Source organism: Sus scrofa, chromosome 5 (genome assembly GCF_000003025.6).
Source record: "Sus scrofa isolate TJ Tabasco breed Duroc chromosome 5, Sscrofa11.1, whole genome shotgun sequence".
NCBI classification, from domain to species: domain Eukaryota; kingdom Metazoa; phylum Chordata; class Mammalia; order Artiodactyla; family Suidae; genus Sus; species Sus scrofa.
Window position 1 is genome coordinate 34746650 of NC_010447.5, and position 16139 is coordinate 34762788.

Sequence of the window (16139 nt, forward strand, 5' to 3'; positions counted from 1 at the left end):
TGCACTTTTCAAACATTGACAAACATCTAGGCTCTGCCTGGATAAATACCGAACATCTCAATCAAAAATATAGATTTTAAGAAATAATTTTAAAATTTGTACCAAATTTTCTCTTTTTTTTTAGGTTGTGGGTTTGGGGGGTTAAGCATACACAACTTTGGGGGAGCAGCTGGAGATCAGAAAACCACAAAAGATACAGACTTGATTATGAGCCTAGGCTAGGCGTGCTCATTCAAATGAATTCTTTCAATAACTGGTATTCCCTATATCCCTAGACTTTCTAAACTTGAGTTCTGGGTCATTTTGGAGCTGCTGAAGCTCCCAGAGCAGGTGGAAACGGGTTAGTCCTATAACTGGCTATTCATTTAGTTTCAACTCTTTATGCCACGGGTCAGTTTGAGGAGACCTCTATCCCGTATACTGAATTCTCACTGTAGAACTTGAAATACAAGGGACAGCATGTCTCCAGGTTAGGAACTAAGACAATAATGTTTAGTGAGCAGATGATGCAGTGGGACCATTCGAGAAATAAGGCTCTCCCTATGCTGAATGTTGAGAATAAGAAACATTGACAGATTTTACATATTAATAATTTTCAGAAATCCTACATGGTTCTTGGTCTAGAGAATACAATCAAAATCTGGGAGACTAATTTTCAAGAATCAGGTTAGAGGCTTTAGTGGCATGGCTGTAGAGCACTCAGTTCTTAGCTACCTCTTGGTAAATTATATTTTACTCATGAAATAACCTGAGGGATTCTAGCATCTTTGTAGAACAGCGTATGTTTTAAGAAAGTGTTCACTTGTGACTAACTTTAATACAAATAGAAACAAGGTAATCTTTATATTCAAGAAGCTTTTATAGCCAGAGAGCTCAGTACTATGGGTCACCTATAGAGAGGCCAAACATAAGCTAAATCCAGCCAAACCAAGGTGGCTTGAGAGCCCAAAGTGCAGGTGAGCCTGAAGAACAAGGTTGTGTGGTTTATACCCTAGCACAGCACAGGTTTACCTGAAGAGAACAGACTCTAGTCTGACGGCCTGGGTTTGAATCCAGGTCTCCTGCCTCCCTGTGCCTCTGCTGTCTCCTCTATGCAATGCTGGTGACAATACTATTCTTTTAGTAGAACTATTATGAAGATTAAACAGAGCTCTCTCTCTCTCTATTTTTTGCCACACCCAGGGCATATGAAAGTTCCTGGGCCAGAATTGAATCCAAACCGCAGCTGAGACCTACATCAGAGCTGCAGCAACACTGGATTCTTAACCCAATGTGCCTGGAAGGGATCAAATCTGTTCTTCAGCAGTGACCGGAGCTGTGCCACAGCAGGAACTTCTAAATTGAGCATTTTTTCTAGACCACTTTGAATTACAGACAAAATGGAGGCAAAAGTGGAACACATTTTTTAAAATTAAACTGATAATCCCTTTAATTGCCTCCTTCAAAAAAAAAAAAAAAAAAACTTTGGAAAAAATCTTATCAGTTTATTCCCATGAACTAACTTTCTAGTTCTTAAGATAAAATTTTAAAATTCCAAAGACGATTCTCATTTATGGGTTCTTGAGGAAAAACTGTATATTTTTGGTGGCAATATTATTTAAATTTTCTATCCTGTGTAACAGTCTATAATTAAGGACGTCATAATAAAAGGAAAGAACGTAATTTCCCCTCGCAGAAAGTTTTCTTGTTATCACGAGATTCTAGTAGCCAGAGACACTCAAGAGCAACCTTGTCAGAGCCAACTGAGGTGATGCATTTTTGCTGAAGAGGCACTTTAAGGACAAGGATGAGAGGGACAGCTGCTTTCCAGTGATAGTTCAAAAGGGATCAATGCTGTCACTGACGTCCACAACCCAGCCAGATAAAGGTTAAATGATGCTGCCATCAGTATGATCTAAACATATATCATCTGCAAAATACGAGCTATAGAAAATGAATTTTAAGGTTGCGTGCCTAGAAGGTGAAGTTCAGAAACGCAGACTTTATCTAATCTCTCTGAGCCAGAAAACAAAACAGTCAATCCTTTGTACATCCGCTAGAACAAAGGAACAATGAGATTGGGAAGTGCCTGGGCTGCAAGAACCTGCACTGGAAACAAATACTTAAAACCCCATTTATACTGTGATAAAGCTCTTTGCTGGCAATTATCCACCATTGCTACACATGCTGCAGAAGTTCAATAGTTTTCAGACTTCTTTTCAATCTAAACCCAAAGAAAACTCTGCTGTATTAAAAAAAAAAAGTTTTCAATATGTTATTAGAAATAAATTAGATACTTCCATTAAGGAATTTCATCTATCATCTATCGATTGATCATCTATCATCTACCTATCTAGACAGATATCTAGATATCTAGATAGATATATGAAAGAATTCTCATGCTATTCCAACATTTAAGTATATGTCTGTAATCATCTAATATGACAGAGCATATAACCCTAACCCTAACCCTAGAAATCCCTATTTGACTTTTGGAAATTATGTTGATGGCTAGCAGTATCAATGCACACATGTGCACTCGTAGTCTTTCTGGTGTCTTCAACCACTGCTCTCATACATACAGTATCCAATGAAGTATATTATAAGCCATGAGAACTGTTGAAAACCACAAATCAGTAATTTAATCTCAATCAATATATCAAAATTTATCATTAGCCATAAATTTGAGACATCTTTGTCTGTACTTCTTAGTTCTGATAGACCTAGAATATGGAATGTCAAATGCAAAATTCTGCAGGGGTCAGTTGTTATATTTCTATGAATCCACCAGGATCAGGAAGCCCCAGAATTTTTTTTTTTTTTGGCACGAAATAGATTTATTAAGATAGGATGCTTATGAGACATGCAAGTGAGTGGGCAGACAAGGACGCTCTGCCAGAATTTTCTAAGTAGGCTTGTTGTCAACCCCATTTTTCTGATAAAAGTTTAGCTAAATTCCTGAATCAAACTTTTCCCTTTGGAAAAAAAATTGAGACTTAGGAAGAGGGAGAAACATATTATAAAATGGAAGTGATATTTGCTTAAAAATTCTTTTGTATGGCCATTAAAACATTATTACCTATTGTTATAGTAATTTGCAGAGTGTTTAAAATTCAAAATGATAGTATTTATTTGGGAAATAAATAGCCTTATAACAAGAGTGCAGGCAATCTATAAATCAGTGCTATAACCTTTTTTTTGAAGGTGTAATAGTGCACAGTATCTTGGTATAGGATTTGTTTACCATGTGCTTGATTAGTTGGGATGGGTGGTCAGAGGTGTTAAGTGACTCATTTACATCAGACAGGTAAGAAATAATTCAGCCAAGTCCCGGGTTCTTTTCTACCACAACTTAGTTGTCTCAGGGTTGGAAATGATTTTGTGAGTCACATAGTTAGTATAACAACAACAAAAAAATCAAACCAGATGTCTATGAAAAATATTAAGACAAACTTTCCAGAACTTTCATTTGATGGTTTGGATACTGCAGCATAGATAAATGAATAATAACACTAGTGACAGCTAAATTTAATTCTGTGGCTAGGGCATTTCCACTGATTCATTTTTATTTTTATCCATTTTTTAAAATTTTTCTTATCTGTTCCCCCCCCAATCTTACTGCTTTAACTTGTGGTCCCATCACCTTGTGTCTGTATAACTGAGTTTTCTGGGTGTCTTCCTTATTTCAGTCTTTCTTCCACTGTTGTCATATAACCTCTTTGTATGTCCCTCCCAACCGCCATCTTCATCCCCCTGGAAGCATCATGAACTCTTCATGAGATGAAGCCTGAGTTTCTCCATAGGCACTCAAGCTCTCCTCAACCAGAATATTATCCTCTAGTTACCCCTCCAACACACACCTTATCTTTCACCATGAACTCCAGGTCAAGACAACTACTTTTTAAATGTGATTACAGAGTCAACCTCTGTACCTTTACAGGAATTAGGATACTATTCTAGTTAAAAGCAGGGTGGTTAGGAAACTGGAAGCTGTAGCACTTTATATATAATGGAGTGAACATCAACTATTCATACAAAATAACTGGGAATTTTCTCATAAAAATCAAGGTAAGGGTGGGGCAAAAGCCACAAAGCATTTCTTGGTACATGTTTTTGAAAATGAGCAGAAGGAAAAAATGAAAAAGCAATTGCGTACCACCTGCAGTTAATTAAATACATTTATAGAGAAGCAAGTTTATTTTTTTTTATTGTTGCTATTTGACTACAGTCAGCTTTCTGACTTATTATAAGATGATACACTACATTATGCTACTCTATCAGATTAACATGCACTTCATTTATCAATTTTATATACTAGATAAAAAGTCTAGGTAGCAAGGATCATTCAAAGTTTTAACAGACTTGAAATTAAAGTGGCTTTGACAATCATTTGCATTGTGATTACCAATATTCGACCTCTGGGCATCTACAGTTTACTCAAGCGCTAAAGACATATGTGAAAAGGATAAACGCAAAGGTGTCTCATCAGGGAGGCTGGCTTTGATGTCGTACTAGATCTGCTTCAAATCCCAACACTGTCATTTCAAACCATGACTTTAGGCAAGTTGCTTCATTGCACCAAGGCTGAATTTCCTCATCTGTAAAATGGGACTAACAATACCTACTTTACAGAGTTGTATGTGTTAAGAGGTAATGGAGGCAAAATGTCAGGGGCAGCCCTGGCAGGAAGTACCTCAGTAAGTGCTAGTTGGTGTGAGGGTTGTGGCTATTCCTGCTGTTAAGAGCAACACAGGCCAGCATCAATGCTGACCATGCAAAGGAGAAAGATGTCCAAGGGTGAAGTTCTCAGAGGTGGGATTCACAGAGGAAATGGACTCTCGCAAGTTTGGAAGGTCAAGTAGGATTTAGAAATCAGAGGGCATTACAGAGTGAGAGAGCTGTGTCAGCTAAAGCACTGAAAAGCTCACTTCTACCGAGTATTAGAGAACCGTGTCAGCACTGAGGGTACCCTGACAGCTGACGGAGACTTTCATGCCTTCATCCCAGGTGATCTCTCGGCAGCCCCACCCCAGTTCTTTGCTATTAACAATGAGGTTTTCTCAGTATTATTTAAATGCTACATAAGTGCAGTATAAAGGGAAGTCCTTTAGCCTCCTCTTCCAATCAAAGTTCTGCACAGCAAGTCTCTCTTATATAGAAATTCATGTGCTGGAGTTCCTGTTGTGGCTCAGTGGTTAACGAATCCGACTAGGAACCATGAGGTTGCAGGTTCAATCCCTGGCCTTGCTCAGTGGGTTAAGGATCCGGCGTTGCCATGAGCTGTGGTGTAGGTTGCAGATGCAGCTCGGATCCCACGTTGCTGTGGCTGTGGTGTAGGCCGGCGGCTACAGCTCCGATTCAACCCCTAGCCTGGGAACTTCCATATGCTGCGGGAGCGGCCCAAGAAATGGCAAAAAAAGACAAAAAAAAAAAAAAAAGAAATTCATGTGCTGTCACTTGATGTGTGCTTCCAAACTTGGACATCTAGATACTAAGGAATTATTGTCAATATTACGTCCAATACTGATAGTGTGGCTATGTTAAAAACAATGATTATCATTATTTAATGCATACTGAAATATTTATAAATGAAATTAAATGATGACTTGGATTGTGTCAAAATGACGTGGGGATACAGATGAAACAAGATCCCTCAACAGGTAACTGGTGAAGACAGGTGATGAGTACACGGTAGTTCACTATACTATTATGTTTGTTTACTTTTTGCATATTTGAATTTTTTCCACCTAAAAGGAAGAAAAACAAAAATCAAAACCAAAAATCCCTGGAAAGCTGGATATATACCTACCATGTTAATTTTAGTGGCATAGATTCATCCCTGTTTGTATACATTCATACATATAGAATGGGCTGGACTTCTACATGGTCAGAAAGGTGTCAGTATTATCTTTTATCCCCCAGGAGGATTCCAGGGAATTGGTGTTCAGGAATGGAGGATGAAACAAATTTTCTTCCATTCTGCACAGACAAATTCAATCTATAGAATGCCATGCCCATCCATAGCAGTCAGACTAAGGGAAGAAGCTTCCAAACACACAAAAAGTCATGTTCAGAGAACTAGGTTGGTTGAGTCTATATACATAGTTCAGCCTGACCTCAGAATTCCTGAAATAAATAGCAAGGCTAACTACTAAATACTGAAGTCCATCACCAAAAGTTCAACACAAACAAAAATCAGAATTATTTCATCACACTAGAACATATTCAATCATTATCTTACCCTTGTGTAGGCTAAGTATATCTTTTAATAATTTTCTCTCTTTAAAAGGTGAGTTGGAAAGTAGCAACAAAATATCATATGTAATGTGAAAAAACAAATACCAACTAGAAAATTACTTCCATTCTACAGAGTAGAGGAAAGAATTGGAGTTGGGGCCAGTAAATCAGGGTTTAAGGTCTGGGTCTATCATATATTAGCATTTGGGTTTGTGATTAGTTAATTCTTACGACTATCAATCTCACCTCCAACCTGAAAGTAATAATAGGAAACTTACTACACAGTACTGTTCTAGAATTTATGTATGAACTCATTAAAACCTCAAAATGACACTATGAAGTGAGCATTATTTTTCTTATTGTCCTCATTTTACAGATTAGAAGAGGTTAGTAACTTGCCCAAGGCAACTTGGTTAGTAAGTGATGGAGGCAGCTGCTTTCAGAGCTCAACTCTTAACTACCATGTAGCCTGTGCCTTCATGACACTCTCTCCAAAGGCGTACCATATGGATATAATTCAACAATATATGGTCAGTATAATATATATTTTATACTCACACCTACTAAACAAGGTAGGCAAAAGTATTTTACGTACTATAAAAGCACAAGACAAATATTAGGGTATTATTTTCTTTGTGGGAAAGACAATATATATTCCTGGGCATTACAGATTTAACTAGGCATAAAGAGGAATGGTACCAAAATCATAATGCCAATGAATAATAGAAAAACTGTCAATAGCCCGTGAACTTCAATGTGCATTGATTCACTTTGATATTTGCTTAAAATCAGACACCCAAGCTCCACTTCTAAATTCATTACATATGAGGCAGAAGCCAGGAACATATCTCCATAACAAACTCTGCAAGAGATTTTGATGCCAGTAGCTGATAGATATTTTTGAGAAATAATGGCCTATGTTTAAAGCCATGTGTTATGGACTGAATGGAGATTCTACTACCCAAGTCCTAACCACCAATACTTCAGAATGTGATTGTATTTGGACATAAGATCTCTAAAGAGGTAACTGAGTTGAAATGGGGTCTTTAGGGTGGACCCTAATCCAATAAGACTGGTGTCTTTATAAGAAGAGGAGAAGCCAATCATAGACACCTCAGAAGAAACCTGCTGACAACTTAATCTGGCACTTTCAGCCTCCAGAGCTGTGAGAAAATACTTTTGTTGTTTAAGCCATCCAGTCCATGGTATTCTCCTATAGAAGCCCTGGAAAGCTAATACAATAAGCAACACTTGGAGGTGGAAATAATAGTTGACAGGGTGATTTGGTAATTTTTTAAAAAATTAAAGACAGAGGAGTTTCCGTCATGGCACAGTGGAAACACATCTGACTAGGAACCATGGGGATGCAGGTTTGATTCCTGGCCTCACTCAGGGGGTTAAGGATCCAGCATTGCCATGAGCTGTGGTGTAGTTTGCAGAGGTGGCTTGGATCTGGTGTTGCTGTGGCTATGATGTAGGCCAGCAGCTGTAGCTCCGATTAGATCCCTAGCCTGGGAACCTCCATATGCTGCAGGTGTGGCCCTAAAAAGCAAGAAAAAAAAAAAAGCAAAAAAAAAAAAAATTAAAGACAGAGAAATGAGCCATATATAAAGCGATAATTTTTTTGTCTCTTATTATAGGCTGATGAATAATTACCTGAATGACTATCAAGAAAGCATATGCCACTAAGATATTCTTCCTACAGGTAAATTTCTCTACCATAAGACTACTTCCCTGGGCTCTATAATTTAGCCAAAACCCAAGGAGAACAGACTACGTTTTTAGTATACTTAGATTCTTCCACTAAAATTTAACTTTAGTTATTAATATTTGTCTGTCATCTGCCTATTCATTCATAGAGCCACCCATTCATCCCTCCATTCATTCATCCATCTATCCATCCAGTTAATCAATCTTTACTGAACACCCATCATGGGCTTAGATACTGAAAAACTACTTCTTATTGGTGGGAAGATAAAAGTCTCCCCAAATTTCTAAGTGAAAACTCTACAGTTTCACACACACAAAAAAAACCCCACAAATATCCTTAGGATACATTCAGGTAAGGAAATAAATAAGTGGTCCATTGAATTGTATCTGAAAGGAGAGAAGCCACAACTCAACTCTAGAGAGTGTTGGGCAGACTGGCTGAGTTTTGCCAAATCTTGGCAATATTTTAAGAGAATCCATAATCTGGTATTTATGTGAATTTTCCTTTCTTAATGCTGGTGAAATAATCTGAATCTTTCACAAATGTTACGTGAGCCTAATAAAACATATCTATTATTTAGACATCCCAGGGGATACCAGTTTGCAGCATCTGCTCTACACTCTGAGGTGAGTGTTAACAAAATGTTGAGTTCTTCACTATCTGCTATCTTCATAATCTGATTTCTGATGCATTCACAACCAAATGTTTTGGCTTTTGACTTATTACAGTTGTTGCATTGACCATTTATGACCAAGTGTGCCTGAGAGAGGCAAGATCTTCATACAGGAAAGAAGTGGTAAAACTCTGTCATCACCCTTATCCTGATGTGTGGCTCTCACTTCTGTTACAAGACTACAAGGGCAGAGACCATGTTGTTTGTCACCTTTATAAGCTCACCCATCACTATCTGGTGTAATTCTAATTCCCAGCAGTGTCCCTAAACGTTTGATGAGCTGAATTTGAATCCACATACGTTTTTCAATTCTGATTTTTATATCGGGAGTGAAAACTAATTGTTACTGAAATAGTCCCCATTTAGTTAAGGTCATGTCTACATTATTAAATATGTAAATTACTAAAATAACTATTTTACATATTTTGTCAGGAAAAGTGACTGGACAAATCACATGTGGAATGATAGAGATAATCTAAGCAGATACTGTATCTCCAGCCAAATCATGCTTTGCTCTCACTCTATATATTTTACTCTGTACTGATAAGATAGGTAGAATGGAATAAGAAAAGCACAACATATTTGAATGACTTTTTTTGTTTGAAGTTGTATCTTGACTTCATGACTTAATATTATGTTACCAGTTGGTCCTGCTTTAATAACAGTAAAATAAAATTTGTGACTCTCCTCCCTCTAGCTTAGCAATAAATTTAGAAGAATACTTGTACTTTCTCTTAACTTAAAGGAAAAAATTCACAAATATCCTTAACATAGATAAAGCCCAAAAAATAAGTAACAACCAACCAAATAATTCTCTCTGAAACACTTTTTTAAAAAAATTCTTAATTAAAAAATGTTTATTTAAAGAAAATTATTTTTAAAATAGAGAGAATCCTGAGTAAGGTTAGACCATCATATAAATAAGCATGAAAAATTATCATTATACAAACATCACTTGCAAATTTCATTCTTCACCTTTGGCATGGAGCTCATAAAATTTGTGAGGAAAAGTATATTGTGGTACTATAAAAAGAAACTCCTTAAGAAAAAAAATGAGACACCGAATGCTAAGAAGTGCAAATGCTGATGAAGTCTTTTTAAAATCCAACATAGTCAATAAAATGCAAATGTTTCTTACATTTCACGAATGTCTCTGGACTTGAAACACCTACATGCAAAACTAAACTCAAAACACATTCTAACTAATGACATCCACAGTGGGTCCCTCTTCATCAATTTTTTTTTCCAAAAAGGAAAACCTTTGGAGTAAATGAGTGAATTCTGGCTTCATGTTTTCACCTTTTCTCCCATAAGTTTTGGAAGACTCACCTGTTTCTAAAAATGGTTTCGTCCCATTCAATACAGACACCTTATCAAATGTAAAGAATACTCCTGGAAGTTCTACATCATAAATTTCACAGGATTAGCCATCTGAGTGTTCACAAAACTATCCTCACATACCAAGAAACCAACAATTTTATAACTAACAATCCGGCCACTTAAACTTCTGTAAAATGTTCTAACTATGTGGTTGATTTCTATCTCTTTGATTCCATGTAAAAATACAACCACATTTTGAACACATGGTATCTCTTTTCAATTCAAGTTTCTGCAAATCACAGATTATCTAACTTTCATCTGAAGTCAGTCAAGTGATGTAATTGGACATTCTTAATTAATAAGAGAATATTTGATTGGCTTATTACATGAGCCCAGTTACACTTCCTGACCCTGCTGTAACTGCCCTGATAACTAACCATTCTCACATCTCTTTAAAGAACTCCAGCTAAAGAAGTGATCTTTGTTTAGGTTGAGTGTGAGAGAATAGCAAGGACAACAAATTTAACTTTCAGAATTTTTCAGTAAAGTTTGACTTTCTCTATGAAACTTCGCTACTTTGTTTGCTACTGGAACAAACAAAGCTAACGTTAAAAGGAAGGCTAATGAATTCATAAGACATCAAAGTCACTAGAAAATTTAGGACACATCTGAGGGTGGCTGTGGAGATTAACGAGGTAACAGGCACAACAACCCCTAAGAAGGCACTTGGTAGGAACTCAGACCTGAATGACCAAGTCTAACACACTAATTTTACAGATAAGAAAACTAAAGCAGGAAAAGATAAACTCTTATGATATATACATGCAAGGATTTACCAAAAGTGAACAGAAAATGGCTCACTTAAGATACAGAGTAACCAAAGGACGGTCTCTGCTATTGCATAGTTTTAGTTACTCAAGTGATTAAAAAATAATTGTCATATGCTCACATCAAGGGACTTTTCTAATTTTCCCCTAGGAAGGACTCTATTCTATTCTTGGTGATTTTATGCCCTGGTTCCAAAAATAAACCAAGCTGAGGAAAGGCATATCTCTAATCATTGCACTTCCATTATTTGTTCTAAAAACATTTACTTAAAATTATTCCAGGGCTTGGCAATCTAATGCCATGGAAGCTCTAACCACATCACTTTCACAAATTCCTTCCACCGTCCACAGTTTCTCTTTGCTGTACTCCCCCTTCAAGTGGCTAGTCCGCTGTTTTCAGCACTAGGGAAATCTCTGAAAGTCAACCAAGCTGCTTCTGGCCACATCTGAGGAGACTACAAGTCTTGGTCAATAGTTACCGTCACAGGTATTTTTACCTTTATTATTATTATTTTGTATGCCTGGAACTCAAGTGAAATACCAGCTTGAAAAGGCAGGGCTCAGCCCAGAGTGGCCCAGCCGTCCAACTGCACCTGTCACTCTTTACCTGTTTGCAAGACCACAGTTTTCTCTTCTCCAGTCAGAGACACAATCCTGAAGTTATAAATGGTTCCTGCTTGTAAATCCTTGGGGTTACATCCATAGGTGGTGTTGTCTATCCGCACGGGGTGGCACCATGCAACCCGCGACGTGTCACTGCTGTAGGTGAGGCTAAAGTTACAGGGTGATGCCAAAGTTCTCCACTGGAGAGACACCGACCGGTTGGAGACCCTGGACTCCGTCAGGGTGAAGTTGCATCTCACTTGCTCCCCCAGTCCAGTCTGCAGAGGAACCAGAACAACAGCTGAAGCCCGGCTGTCTAGATCTGCCCAGGGACAAGTCCGTCACAAGCTCCCCAAGCTTCCTCCACTCACCCCTGGCCCCCAGCTTCAGCCCACCCATCCCTTCGCCCTCCAGCCAGAGAAAAGCCCTGCGGCCCAGGTGGGTGGCCATTTTCTCCCTAGCTGCTCTTTCTCCGGAGCAGCTGGTGAGAGAAGGGGGCTTTTTGCTTTTGACAGTGGCATGAGCTGTCACTCTGACTGGTCATTCTTCCCAGTCAGACTTCCCAGTGGAGACTCTGCCACCTCCTGATCCAACACACAACCTAGGAGGCCAGAAAGCGGAATGGGAATTTGGTCCTCGGTGGGGAGGGGCGCGTCCGCCCGCGGGGACCTCTCCTCGGGCCCCTCACCTGCAGGAGGCTGAGCGCGGTCCACAAAGCCAGCCTCGCTCCATGGCTCCGCATGGCGCTCAGAGGACCCCCAGGCTCGACAACGGGACTGGGACGAGAGCCGGCCAGAGGGGGGATCACTTGTTGCGCGCGCGCTCAGCGCGCCCCGCGGGCGCAGAGCGCGGGGCTCCGGGCTGGCGACACGAGGGGGCCGCCACCGCCGCCGCCGCTGCTGCTGCTGCTGCCGCCCCGGGCGGGCTGCGGACGCGAGAGGCGGCGGGGGCCGGCAGCGCGCCGCCCTTCCCACGCTGCCATTCTGACCTGCGCTGCCTCGCCCCGAGCCCCGTCCGCGGACTTCCGCAATCAAAAGGCAATTTCCTCGTCTCCCGGCGAAGGAACAATGCGCCGGCGAGGGAGGGAGCCCCGAGGAGCCAAAGCCTGAGGCTGCCAAGGGGGCCCGAGGCGGGCCAAGCTGCCCCCCGCCGCCGCCCCCACCAGGGGTCCGGGCCGGTCCTCAGAGCTCTGCCTCCTTCTCCTCCCCGCCCGACTTTCACTTTTTCCCACTCTGTGGTCCTCAGTCCTGCTGCTGTAGCCACAATCCAGACTTGCTCCCTCTCACTTTCCAGCCCCCCCACCCCGCCCCCTTCCTCCCGCCACACCCTGCGCCTCCCCCTCCCTATCTTCCTTCCTATCTTCCTCATCTGCTTTCTCCAGGGCCTCTTTTCCCAGGATTAAACTTGACCACAGCAGATTTCCCTAGGTCGCCTCACTCTTTCCTGAAGCCTTTTATTAGAGTGCTTTTGCCCTTCTCACCTCTAAGCATTCATTAGTCCCAAGGCGCATCCCCCTGACACCACCAAGAAAAAAGACCCCCAAAGGATGGTGTCCATTGTCAACTTGACCTTCATTTTTTCCTGCCACTCACTTTCTCTAGTATAGAGATATGTGTTCTCCCTAAATCTTATGCAAATGTGCTAACCAAGAACAAATACGATCATGAGTTGTTCAGCCCACAAGGCAGTTTCATCGCTGACCATCCAGTCGCTAAAGTCGTTTCATCCATAATTGTCCAAACAATATAAGAAAGCAATATGAACTCTCGTTTGTGCAAAATACTCTTGATGGCTCAGCTCCCCCACATTACAAAAAGAGTGAAATTCACTTAGATTTTAGCACTAACTTTATGCTAACTTTTAGCAACTGCCTCAGTACCTGAATGATCATATATCTGTAACTGGATTTTAAAAGTTTCCAGTAACCAAAGAACAAAAATATTTAATTGTTCATTGGTGATAATAGCAAAATATTACAACCACCATACAGTGTTTGATTGCTTTTCTTTGGATGCTATCCCTGACAACCGCCAAAAGTGATGATATTTTTCAAAACAATACTCTGGAGCTAAATCAATGAGGAGACTGACATGTTCTTTTCTTTTTCAAATAGTTTGCACATAAAGCTATATTATTGATTACTATATCGAATATATATACTTTTAGGAAAGGCAGAAAAAATGAAAATTATTTCAATTTTTTAAAGCGTATTTAAAAAAACGTTTTCATGAAAAAAAATGAAGTTTCTACCCCTTCAAAGACGCTATGAGCTTCCACTGTGCAGCCGGACCAGCGATCTTAAATCTCTTTTCCAAGTTAGCATTCAAAGAAGGTCAAAATCTAGCACATGTGTATATATCTGGGAAAACTGTGTCTTTCCTATTTCTCTGTCCAGGTCACTTGTCTCACTAGAGAACCTTTGTTCTCCATATTTTTCCCCCAAATTCAATGGCTTTTTACAGCCTGCCATGCCTTTCAGCATCATCAGACACCTGCCGTGTCTCCCTGTTAGATACTGCAAAACTACATGCTGCCTTCAGACTTTTTAGGGGTCTTTTTCAGCTTTATTCCTTTTCAACATTACCTTTTTCTTTTCTGGCTATGTTCAGAAAACAATGTAATTTCCTTGTCTGTAAAACTGGAATAATACCTACTCTAAATATTTCCCAGAGCTATTTTGAAGAGTCAGATCACATATGTTAAAGCACTTTTGCAAACTTTAATATGCTGTCCAAGTGTCAGTTTGCCTAGTGATAGACTGCATCTAAATCACACATTTTGCTCTCTTTTAAACTCATCCTTTTATAGGTACCATTTACCTAACTTCTGCTACCCATCCTTCTCTTTGTCTTTTCTAGTGAGGTTTTTACATTTTCTCATAGATTGGCCCTCAGGTTTGAAATCTTCCCACTCAAATTCATTTAATACTCCCCCGTCCCTTGCAGAAACCTTTGATAAATCCTCTTTCCAAGTTCTCCAAACTTTCTCAAACATACTTTTTTAAATTACTTGTCACGAACCTGCTATACCCTATAAGTTAATTTTAAAATTGTATTTCAGGAGTTCCCGTCGTGGCGCAATGGTTAACGAATCCGACTAGGAACCATGAGGTTGCGGGTTCGGTCCCTGCCCTTGCTCAGTGGGTTAACGATCTGGCGTTGCCGTGAGCTGTGGTGTAGGTTGCAGACGCAGCTCGGATCCCGCGTTGCTGTGGCTCTGGCGTAGGCCGGTGGCTACAGCTCCGATTCAACCCCTAGCCTGGGAACCTCCATATGCCGCGGGAGCGGCCCAAGAAATAGCAACAACAACAACAACAACAACAACAAAAGACAAAAAAATAAATAAAATAAAATAAAATTGTATTTCATATCCGATACACTATTATATACTGCTTTGTAATAGAGGCAACTGCACCAAAAAGACAAAATGTGAAGAGGACTAATCAAACAAAGAAATAAAAATAAATCCTCACAACACTGTTAAGATGCGTCCAAATTCTATGTTATTAACACTGACCTGCTAATAATAACCATGGGAATAGGAATTAGGAAAAGAAGGAAGGATTTCTTTAAATACAATTATTTTACTTTTGATCTATCAAAGAGAGACGTGTATATTTGGGATCATGTGTCTTTTATCTATTTTGATACCAATGTATGTAAAGAATTACAGTAATTCATGAAGGAAAGAACTAGGAGTCAGAGGTATTTCTTTTCCAAAGGTATATAAGCACTAAGTCTTTCTTTGGTGAATCTGAAGGTTCACAGCTTCCAATTTATTAGTGAGTCCTAAAGAACCTATAACAGTGAACATATCATGAAACAAGGAGGGAGGATTTCAACCCAGGTTTTACTGATTACATTTTTAAAAGCCGATTTTCCTTTTAAATATGCTTATATTAATATGAAAAATGAGAGATGTGTAATAGATTCAAGGCAGGAAGTACTGGGAAAAGCTGCCAGATAACATCTTTTACAAGAGGAGTTTATTTGAAACTAATGTACAAAGTATAAATAAAATGATTCATTTTATTCTTTGTTCTCATCTTTGTTTGGAATTCTTCAACTTCTTTTGAACCTATTTATCCTGTGTAACAGCACTGCATTTTCTTTAGAAGTTACTGCATTCCAGGAATTTGGAATCAGCCTCCCTGTAACTTTTCAGGGAACAACCTCTTCTCGTTGCTACTAGGAAACCTTTCCCAGACTTCATAGGAAGGGTGGGGCTGCTTTCGGTTAGACATGAGTGTCTAATGTCTAACTATTGGTTAAATAGCTGCCTTTTAAACAAATAGTCATATAAATTCATAAATAATGGTTATAATATACATAGTCACTAATTATGGTGACTAATTATGGAAGAAATCATACATGTTGAACTGGTCATCAGAGGTCCAGGGACCACACTTTGAGAACTGCTACTTCAGATGAAGGTTTGAGCTGGGTGCCAAGAAGGTTGAGGGAATAGAGGGAGAGTAGATCAGCAGAGTTAACCGATTAATTCAAACTCCTCATCCATGAGCTAAAAGTCCCTTTCAGGACCCAGCCTCTGCTCACCCCAGGCCTCTCTCCTGCTTGCCTCCTATGTCCCCAGAGGCCTGGGTCCAACAATTCATTCACTCATTCAGCAAATACTGACTGAGCACTTTCTGGGTGCCAGGACCTGATTTAAGTTTTTTCTTATTTGTCTTTTTAGGGCCACACCCATAGCATATGGAAGTTCCCAGGATAGGGGTCAAATCGGAGCTGTAGCTGCTGGCCTACACCACAGCCACAGCAACACCAGATCT

The 16139-nt window shown here is 39.7% G+C and overlaps 1 protein-coding gene across 4 annotated transcripts in view; it reads right to left on the bottom strand.

Annotated features, from left to right (window-relative positions):
• PTPRB (protein tyrosine phosphatase, receptor type B) overlaps positions 1-16139 on the bottom strand; it is a 138379-nt gene that overhangs the window by 90190 nt on the left and 32050 nt on the right. For 3 of the 4 annotated variants that reach the window (XM_021091988.1, XM_021091989.1, XM_021091987.1), the window contains exon 4: positions 11355-11628. In XM_021091988.1, the coding sequence (XP_020947647.1) occupies positions 11355-11628 (274 nt within the window). Of the gene's footprint in view, positions 1-11354; positions 11629-12038; positions 12602-16139 lie in introns of those variants that run through there. The other variant, XM_001926867.7, reaches the window with a different exon arrangement.